The 10,823-nt window shown below is 39.8% G+C and overlaps 1 protein-coding gene across 2 annotated transcripts; it reads left to right on the forward strand.

Moving 5' to 3' along the window:
* The first annotated feature begins 373 nt into the window (after nt 1–373).
* On the forward strand, nt 374–3,856 carry cdca7a (cell division cycle associated 7a). Of its 2 annotated transcripts, none has more exons than XM_014001386.1 (10): nt 374–481; nt 1,087–1,233; nt 1,318–1,440; nt 1,523–1,714; nt 1,804–1,884; nt 1,958–2,149; nt 2,227–2,355; nt 2,438–2,587; nt 2,671–2,807; nt 2,877–3,856. In XM_014001386.1, the coding sequence occupies exons 1-10, from the start codon at nt 461–463 to the stop codon at nt 2,911–2,913; spliced, it is 1,209 nt and encodes a 402-aa protein (XP_013856840.1). In that variant the 5' UTR covers nt 374–460; the 3' UTR covers nt 2,914–3,856. The 2 variants fall into 2 exon arrangements, with proteins under 2 accessions (XP_013856840.1, XP_013856841.1); XM_014001387.1 differs by having other exon boundaries at nt 1,321–1,440.
* The last annotated feature ends 6,967 nt before the right edge of the window (nt 3,857–10,823 follow it).

Genomic DNA, 10,823 nt, shown 5'->3' on the forward strand with positions numbered 1-10,823 from the left:
ATGCAACCTTTAATATCTTTAAATCAATCTTAAATATCTATTCATTTTAATAAGGGTTCTAATCTGTGGTCTTATGAAATACATTTGAGTTGGAAAGGCGTCAACTTTTTACCCGCGCTGCATGCAAATGAACCAATGAAATATTCGCGCCACCACGCAGTTCGTGGAAGGTACATAACAACCATCCGGCAACTTAAACCTTTGTATGWTTGGATGAAAGCGTGACTAAACCACGAAAGTAAACTCGGTTGTCCCTTTCATTACGAGTCGTGTTTGTTTTCTTGACACCCCACGCTTTAATAAACTTTTAGTTCTTTGTTATAGTGCTGTCAGGACCTCTGTGTGGCGCGGGAAATGAACGTATCTGGTGGCTTGTAGCTGCAGGTCCTGCTTTGTTTGCTGCGGAGCTGCGGTGTGTTCAGTTCCTGTGTGTCTGCGTTGGACTGGTGTTGTTGGAAACATGCCTTTCACCCGCTCCAAGGTAAGAAAATCACCCCGAAGTTTCAGTAAACAACTTGTTTACATCTGTGYTATTTATAAACTTCATCCCACGCGCACATATCATTACTTTTGGTTCTATAAGCAGGACTAACATTTGCACATCATAAGCACAGGCCTGCACGTAGAAGGCGTTAGAAAAACGTGGTGCAAGTTTATTTTTCTTGATCACTAMATATTAGGAGGGTGATTTGTTTTTAAGTTACAAATAATAACTTATAGTTCTGTGTGAGCTGTGTGCATAGGGGTGTGTCCTGCAGGATATGAAATAATGATTATTATTATTAATGTTATCATTAATAATCTCTACATAAGCAAATACATGAAGAGGTTTAATAGATTAGATTCATTTCAAATATAAAAGTTAAAAAATATAATTAAAGATTTTTAATATTAGTTTATTTGAAGTTTTAACTATATGCTTTTTGATTTGTCTTGCTGTAATGTTTTGTGCATGATAATTAAGATAGCTTAAAGGAGAGAGCACTAATATCTGTTACATCATTATTCTTAAGCTCACCCATCTCTCATAGTTYATGTGAAAAAAAGTGTTTTATGAGCAGCTCTTGGTTATTTTGTCCCTTACAGAARCTGGCGGCCCAGCCTCCATCTATCAGGACAAGTTTGAGGAGCTTTTGCAGCGTCCGTCTGGTTCCCTTGGAGAGCTCWTTCTCCTCATCCTCTTCTGATGACAGCTGTGACAGCTTCGGCTCTGATGGAGGCTTCGCTAATACGGTAACGGTGAAATGCTGAGTTGTGTCCACTGTTGCGCTCCTCCTGAGCACGGTTGTTGCATCTGACGCACGTGCCTGTTTCCAGAAGAGCGCCTTGAGTCAGGGGAGGAGGACGGTGAGAAAACCAAAAGTGTTTGAAGCGACGTCAGAGGAGGACTCGTGCAGCGGGTTTGAGGAGAGTGAGATCAGCAGTCAGATCAAAGACATGGTAAGAAACATACCTGGAAGAATTTAGCATATTTACGTTAAAACATACGTGTTTCCTTCAGCTATTCATTTTTATCTTTCAGAAAGTAAACACTGAAACACCCAGACGTGGCCTCAGGCCCAATGCCCTGAAAGTTGCATTGACGTTTCCCTCAAAGAAGACGAACAGGAAGAGACCTGCGTCTGAACCTCAGCCTGAAGTGCAGGACTTTGACTCCAAGGAGGACAACTTCATGAGCAAGAGAGCTCTGAATATTAAAGAAAATAAAGAAATGGTATTTTTATTCCTGCTTTTTGTTTCACAGCGATTACTTGACACTAAACCGTACATGATAATCATGTTGCATCGATTCGTTATTTTTAGCTTGCAAAGCTCATGGCTGAGTTGAACAARGTGCCCGGGCTCTTCCCCGGAAGACGGATGGCGATGTCTGCTTCAACCACGGTAAAAAAAAAGACATCAGTAAATTTAGAAACAGAATTCTGTCAGAGCATCCATTGATAGTTTCCTCCTTCAGCCAAGAGCGACACCTAAGCGGTCCGGAGGAACACCAAGARCTCTCAGGAGAAACCCAGGGCGTGTATCTCGGCCCCACACTCGTTCTCGGTCTCTGGTGGACGGACCCCCCAGCCCGCCTCCTGAGGAAGAGTCTGAGGATAAGTTCAACCTGGTTCGCAAAAGCCGCTATTACGAGGAAGTCGATGAGCCCGTAAGTTGGATCAGAGAATCAGTAAATATCTGTCGTGTAAACATTGCGTGTTGTAACCGCTGTCTTTTCCTACGCAGCCACGTCGTCGTTGCTTCGCTCGCAGCAAGGCCATCCCTCATGTGGTGCGACCCGTGGAGGACATCACAGAGTGGGAGCTGCAGAGGATCTGCAACAACGTTCGCGAGAAAGTCTACAACAGCTCCACGGTGAGTTCTGCTCTCCCCGTCACCCCGAGAGCAGCTGCTGTTAGACTGAGTGACTAAAACGCTTTTTACATTTCGGTTTCAGGGCTCCACTTGTCACCAGTGTCGACAGAAGACCACCGACACCAAAACAAACTGCCGCAACCCTGAGTGCATGGGGGTGAGGGGACAGTTTTGCGGCCCGTGTCTCCGCAACCGATACGGCGAAGAAGTCCGAGACGCTTTGCTGAATCCGGTGAGTTCTTTAGCCTTTGTAGTTTTTGTTTTGTTTTGTTTTTTAAATGCACGCCTGGATTCTAACTAATCTACTTCCTGCAGGAGTGGCACTGCCCACCTTGCAGGGGGATCTGCAACTGCAGCTTCTGTCGGGCCCGAGAGGGCCGCTGTGCCACAGGAGTGCTGGTCTACCTGGCCAAGTACCACGGCTACGATAACGTGCACGCCTACCTGAAAAAGTGAGGAGATTTCAAACATTTATCGTTTCCAGTGTGCTTCCAGGGTTCTAATGCATTTGTTTTCTGCAGCTTGAAAAAGGAGATGGAAGACGAAAGCAGAGAGTGAAGGAGACACTGCTGCAGATCTTGGTGCTGACATTCCTCCTGACCAGTTTAAACTCACCCAAATAAATATAGTCGTTTGTAACGCACTTATTGTCCCAGTTCGGGGGTTGTTTTGAGCGTTGCTGGAGGAGGCGTGCAGTCGGTCTCCTTCAGCTTAAAAAGGATTTTTAACCCTGCATTAAGACTGTCAACATTTCGCAGTTTAAACTTGAAAACCATTCTCATTCTGGGATGTACATAATCTATGCTTAAAAAAATCTAGCTACATTGTAATCAAGTACATTGTTTTAAATGTATTCGTTTTAAACCTGTTTAGAAACAAAAAAATATAGGCCTCGTTTTTATGCATTTTTAGCTTTAAATCAATACTTGTGTTTTTACAAGTTTATACCCTTTTATAAGGCGTAAAAAAGGCTTTTTTGTGCTTTTTTAAATGACCCAGTGATGCTTCCTGCTTTTGGTTTGGGTGTGGGGGTGGTAAAAGGGACATGGGCTGAGGTCCACTGCCTCTCCCTCTCCTCAAACCGAGAGGAACTGTGATAAACTACAGCGTCTGGTTAAATCTCCTTCATTAGATAACTGTCGCTAATGGTGTGGAAACAATTAGCACACTCTAATGGGAATCTCATACCTGTAAATCATTTGATCCTGTTAAAAGCACGTCCTCGCTCTGCTCCGGTCTCTTTGGCTCATTTTCTGCTGTACATTGCTAAGTAGGAACGGTTGAAGTAGAGTTATAGATGCCTTTTTTTTTAAAATTCCTGTTCAGGCTTGTGATCCGCTCCAGAAAACGACATAAAATTAACCTTTGTGCTGTTCGCCTTTGAAATGCACTTCATGTGACCTGTGGTGGGAAATCAGTCCCTTTGAGTTTTAGTTTTCACTGTAAAGAGCTGTAAACACAAAGAAATGCTATGTTCAATAAAGTGTTAATCACTGCAGAATCATGTCTGTGCTCTTTTTGTGACTCGAACGTCACTTCCTCCAGGACTTTAATTACTGTTATTAAAACGTAAAGAAATTCAGAGTGACTGAAGATGTGAAAGCAGGTGGTTTATGTATATTCCCGTAGATGCTATAAAAGCATGTGTTTATGGTTAAGTTTGCATTCCTTCAGAGTAAAGCTTAACAAACGGTGAGGAGGTTTAGGCTGTCAGTCAGCTGCCTGCACAAGCTCGACTGGGTCAGATAATCACCATTTACAGCCGCTGCGCCCGGCTGAATTAAAGCTGCAACAAGTCCATTTCAAAATGCTTTTCAGTCCACACACACGATGTTTTTTTTTGTTTGTTTTAATGTTAAACAAGTAGGCTAGAAGTCTCTTCATTATTAAAATTTAATGCAGCTCATATTGAAAACATGAATGATTAACTGACACAATAAACTTGAGTCAATAATTCACRCAGAGAGGTTGGGAATGGTTTAATATTTTGTAGGTTTTGTGCAAGAAAAGACAAATGCCTCTTAGTAATTTTTTTTTTTTAATGTATGAATTCTGCAACATAATTGTGAAGCTTCTTAATTGTTTAGTTCCCGAGTTCTGCTGWAGTACAGACTTGGAAGCTGGTCCAATGAGTGATCTGGGTATCTGGTTTGTTTTAGAGCATTATCTGGACTACCTAAGGGCCTTTTTTAATGGCRTACACACAATTTTCCTTTTTTTTAAAGTCTTAATATTGTTGCTTCTGTGACATGAATTTCCCCTGCTGGGGATCAATATAGCTCTCAATTTCTTATCCACAAACTTTATGAAGACAAAAATCCATATTACAGGTGAACCAAACATGCACCAGTTTTCAACATCTGGGATGATTTTATTTGTACCACTGTAGGACCAGAGTTGATCAAAGCAGATGTGGCAGAACTTTCAGTTTTTCAATAATCATTTCTCTTCTTATATTTCTGCAGTTCTTATTGGTGCAGCCCAAACGTCTTCTTTTATAGAGAACGTGAGTTAAAGACACCTGRCACTTCTGATGCAGAACAATCGGGGTGACAGTTTTTCTACACAGCTGCACACGTACTTGTTGCGTACTGCAATGTCTGAACAAATTTACTGATCACAAGTTTCAGAGTTTGAAACTGGAAATACAAGACGAGTACTCAAACATAACTTTTATAAATCAGTTCTTTTATAACTTCACTGCACGTTCTGAAGGAACTGGTTGCCTTTGATGCAGCTGCTCCTTCAGTGTACAACAGATCAGTTATTGGGAACGATACCAGAATGCATTGCTTTTTGATCAATACATAAATTCAAAATCATCTTAATGTGGCAAAACCATGCATGTTGGGTTCCCTTAAGGTTCACATCTCCCTTATAAAACAGACCTGTGATCTCAGAGGTATTTTCTTGGTTAAATAAAGGTCAATAAGCGTGCATGTGTTTGTTTATTAGAGTTAGTCATTTCATTTTAACATTGAGCTCCTATTTGTTCAGTTAGACTGTCTGTATTATACAACTGTTTGCAATCTGATTTTCCAAATTACTGACCAAAATGTCTGTTTTGTGGTATTTTTAATTGTATATTTAAGAAAATGTGAAACAGCATACTTGTACTCATTTTTATTTAGTTTGATCTGGTTAGTTTGTTCTCACATTTTGTAAATTCTACAGTACATTTGTTACTGCATTTCTGAAACATTTTTAGATTCTTTTTATTCTATTTTTAATTTTTTGAAATTATTCTTTAATGTGTTATCTATTGCTTTATTGGCTAAAATAATGTAGATTTCTCTGGTAAATTCTACTTCCGATATGTTCTTTACCTATTTAATCTCAGATTTCCCCTGCAGAATAAGTGCATGCATTTCATTCTTTACACCTTTCATACAAACATAACGTTTATGATTTGTTTCATTTTATGTTGACTTTGTGAAATGTAGGTTTTGTACTCGGCAGCAAATGTTGCAGAAGGGAAACTGCACAAATCATTTAATCTGCCCTATTTACACACATGAAAAATATAATTAATAGCATACATAATTTATTATAACAAGGCATGGCGTTTATTAAAGTATTAAAGCCGTGGCCCCCTGCAGCCAAGGGGTGTTGGGGGGCCTTAGATGGCTGGAGGGAAGATAAGTGGAAAAAAAATAATATATATATAATTTTGAATGTTTTAAATATAATTCATAAAAATATATTTAAATGGTGTTTAAGAGAAGTTTGATTTAATTTGTTCTGTTCTTAAGTTTTTTTTAAATGAGTTTTTTTAGTAGGACTATATTAGTGTTTAAAATATGTTAATACAATTCTTATGCTAATCAAATGAATAAAAGTGAGAAAAAGCATCCTAAAAGTTGTTTTTAAAAATTCTTACTTGCGAAGGGGGTCCCTGGCCAGAAGCTAATGCTGTTTGAGGGCCTCGGCATGGAAAAGTTTAACCCCAAATGTGGCACAAATCTCTTCAGGTTCGTTCAGGTTTAGATTTAAAACATCTAGTTTTATACTATGAGGAAAAAACAATGACAACAAAGCAAAATAAATTAATAAATAAATAAAAAGCAAGAATAAGCAGCCAAATATTTGACACCTATGACATAGGTCAAAAGATACAACAGTCAAAAGATGCACACAGGCAAAAAMATTTCATTATATACCAATAGAAGTCCCTTTAAAGAATATATTTACAAAATAGTTCAGTTTTATCTGTTTATTAAAGTATTTTACTCACTTACTCTTGTACCTATTTTAGGTGCAGACAGGAAGTTAAGGGGTCTGTCTGTTCATGTGACCATTCACACCAGCTGCGTGAAATGGATGTAGCTTAGAGTAGACAACCTATTATTTTGTTATAAAACTTGAATTAGCTGCTCAAAGCCAAAACAACACATTTAGAAGTAAAACRATTGTTGCTGGTGGGATTAAATGGGTTCTATATTTGTGCATCATTAGCTGGAAAAATAAAAATAAATAAAGATTAATTTTATATATGTATACATTTATAAAATGCATTTTTCCTCATATCTCTGTAGTTGTTTTATTATAGTTTTATATCAAATTTTCATGCATTTACGATTAAGTAGTTTTACTTTATTTTAATTTTTTTTGCATTTTTAATGACATGCATTTGATTCTGGTTGTCTTAGCTCNCACACACACACTGAGTCACCGAATAATTTAAAAATATCATTGATACATAACCATTTTATAAAAGGTAAATCCAATATATTGATTAATGAACATTCAGTGCAGGGTAAATTGAGCAGGTTAAATGTTTCCTCCTATTTTCCCACAGATTGACATTTTAAAGGGATCTAATCGTTTTATCAAGCCGCACAGACTGCTGGTGGTGTTCAATGTCTCATTGAAAATACTTATTTTGGAAAAAGTTACGTTTTTGCCTCAGGTTTTAAATCTGTCCTTGACAAAGACTTTTGTAACAGAATAGAAAAATGTGCCTATGTGTGAAAATAATTATCTCACTTTAAAAAGTCTCTCTTTTTAATGATTCAATTTAGAGTCTTACTAATAAGATTATGTTTCAGACAACATAGGCATAAATACAAATTCAAATAAAACATATTTTCCCTTTTTCTTACCCTTTTCTGTCCAAAAGGAGCATTTGAAAAACTATTATTAGTCTAATAAAGATGCACTTGAAAATATTAGTCCTGTATTAAATATCAATGATCATCCACTTTGGGGTGATGAATATTTGGGAAAGTAATTGTTTACAACGCTCAAGCATTGAGCTGATCTGGTAATCAGGCTATGAAATACAATATTTATTCATTAGAGCAGATTTAATGAGGCCTTGCGGCGCTAATTATGAAAACCAGTGTAGCAGTAAATGAGTAGCGCTCGGCGGTGGGCTGCGGGGTACCTGTGAGGAGGGTCTGGGGGGTGGGGTAGGGAGGGTGCTGAAGTGCCCCTGAAGTAGCATGCAGACGATCATACCTGCAGACAGGTTGCAGATGTATGCGTGTGTATGTGTGTGTGTGTGTGTGTGTGTGTGTGTGTGTGTGTGGGGGGGGGGGGATCCCTCCCATGCATCCCCAATCTCCATCCCCTCCTCCCAAACAAATCCAGATAATCTGCTTTATTTCACGTCAACACGCAGCACAGGGGATAATCTCATCGTCCTGCCTTTCCGAGGGACTCGGCAACGTCGTTTCACTGACACGCCGCCAGTCGTAACTCTGAAACAGCCCCCTATTTGTATGCAGGTCTGGGGATATGTGGTAGGATTTCACAACATAATATGGGTTTTGATTGACTGATATTTTCATTATGGCTGCAGGGTAGCGTGAAGACTGTTAATTTGCTTGAGAGTCCTGCAGGTCTACGGTGATTGTAGCAGAGCCAGAAGAAAAGCTGAATAAATGAAACTCGCGGGGCACAATCACAATCGGTGGGTCAAAATCAACTGATTAATTATAATTTAGAATCAATCTGTCAGGCCTCTGTAATAAAACACTCTTTCAGGCTTGCTGCTTAATAACCAGCTTTACATGGTGCAACACTGTATAAAACTACATTATTAGATCCAGTGYGTGATGACGCTTGGATAAATGTTTCTGATAATATAATAAGAATGATGGAATGTAGAAGGAAACGCGTGGCTGCATTGGATGTTTCTATTTTTGATGCAGCTCATCAAGAAGACTTTGCACACAAGTCCCCACCCTCCCCTCTGGCTCTGACCTCTACATCCTGTGAAGTATAGTGAGGAAAGTGCTGTTAAATGCACAGTGAGTGACTCTGGGTGGCAGGAGGCTTATGACATGTTTCTTTCCTCCTGTTCCAGCCAGGAAAGTGATGGAAACAGCAGTTTGGTCCAGGTGTCAGGGACATTATCAAAGAAAAGCGCTGCCTGCAGTTGCTCCATCTCACAGGAAATTGCCAACTCACCCTAACAAAGGAAGGCATAAGTGCACTCGCTGCTGCCTTCAAGGGGAGCGTGATAAGATGACATTATAAATACAGAATTGTTCACAGAGGTGGAGGGGTAGGCACATCAGGCAGCTGAACTTGGCAATTTAGTTCCTCGTGCACACGTCCGAAAGCCTCTGTGGGATTATCTAAAGCAACATCCAACAGGGAATTGTGCATTTTTGTAAAAAAAAAAAAAAAAGCTAAAGTTTTAATTATCTGTGTGAAATGGTGTATGGTTCCTGCAAACAAAAATGTTGAAAGGCAAATTTTAAAAAGAGGAAAATGATCATTTAAAGCTTCGAATRATTATGTGAAATTATTGTGTCACATAAATACTGTAAAAACACAACATATGAAAAGTCCTCAATGATCTAAATAAGGGCTCGTTTTCAGGATGCTTCTGCAGCTTTACAATCAATCAGTCAATTATGTGCAACAATTTAGCATTAATCACATTTTTTTCATTTAGCAGTCAATGAAGAAATCCACTCAGTAGCTGCAAAAAAATAATAACACTGAAAAGTATCTAAAACAAAAAAGAATATCCAGTAAATTAACTGGAACATACTGTGATGAAATGCCTACTACTCTTCATCATGTCGAGCCTGAATAGTTCTCCTCATCGCCTGAAGGGGGAGCTCGAATACAGGTAACTYGGTCCACTTTGTCAACTTGGTCCTTTTTGTCCTGCTTCAAACTTTCAACAAGTCTTTAGTGCTTAAGAGAAAGGGGGAAAAGAAACTTGAACTATTATATATCATATAATTTAACACAATAAAATGATTCAAAGCACACAAAAAAMCCCCAAGAGGTCTTATTATGTGAGGGAAAAAGACCAGGTGCTGATGGGAAGCTGATTGATTATTCTGGGGTTAGAGAGGATGTCGAAGCAAAGGGTTCTGAAGAAGTCCAGCAGCACCAGTGGGATCGGGTACTGGGGAAGCTGGTCTGYTGAGGTGTTGGGGGTGCGGGGGGCAGGGAGGGAATGTGTGACGATTATGATCAGGGTTGTAATCTGTGAATCTGCTCATAAGAGCTGGTGGTACACTGGAATAATTTTATAGAGACCATACATTACAAATGGGGCATGGAGGAGCTCGCAGCCTGGAGATGGTGGCGCGCACGTGCTTCATTAATTTTTACTTCATTAACTCTCTCCTTCAGAGGCCGCCACGGAGAACTCCCTGCAGGTCACGAAGCCCGGCTGAGGGGGGCAAGTGGACCCACGGAAGCTTTCAGTGGACTGGTCGTGTCGCCACTTCATCAAAACTTTTACCTTCACAAAAAAAAAAAAAAAAAAAAGGCAAAATGCTGTGAAAGCTGAGGAAGGAGTTGACTTTAAAAGTACTTTTCTTTTTTTCTTGGTAATTCTGCAAAGAATGTAAAGTTCTGGCAGAAAGGCACTACAAAGTGTATTCACAATGACAAATCACACAGCTTCATTTTAAGATAGCAGTTCTATTTTCCTGTGGAGTGGTTTTTTTTTTTCTTACTGACTTTTTGTGCCTGAGTGGTGCATTGGCAGTCGCTTTTTGTCTCACAGCAAGGAATTTCAAAGTCCCCAGTGGGCCCTTTAGAATGGACCATTTGTTTAATATTATAGCCTTAAACCTAACAATATCAATCAGTCATGAAAGCACCTATGCATGCTGCTGTGCCCTGCATCACCATTAACTCCACACAAGTGACGGCCTCCGCCGGATCGCGGGGCGAGCAGACGGAGGGTGTCGGGGAGGTAAATAAATGGATGGTGTTGGTTTGCTTTGGCACCCCCTCCTCCTCCTCCTCCTCCTCCCACCCGCACAACTCGACCACCTCATCCAACCCTTCTTCCTGTTTGTTGTTTTTTTTCCACCCCTCCTCCCACCTCTACAGGTGAGTGAGTGTGTTCCAGTGGAGACGCAACAATAGACGCAGAACTTTCAAGGCAAGTTGGAACAAAACTTGTGAAGTTTGACTGAGTGGTGAGAAACAGCCCCGCTGTGAACTACACGTGTGCCTGATTTAAAATGTGACTGAAAATTTGAAAA

The sequence above is a fragment of the Austrofundulus limnaeus genome, unplaced genomic scaffold (assembly GCF_001266775.1).
Source record: "Austrofundulus limnaeus strain Quisiro unplaced genomic scaffold, Austrofundulus_limnaeus-1.0 Scaffold9, whole genome shotgun sequence".
Lineage (NCBI taxonomy): Eukaryota > Metazoa > Chordata > Actinopteri > Cyprinodontiformes > Rivulidae > Austrofundulus > Austrofundulus limnaeus.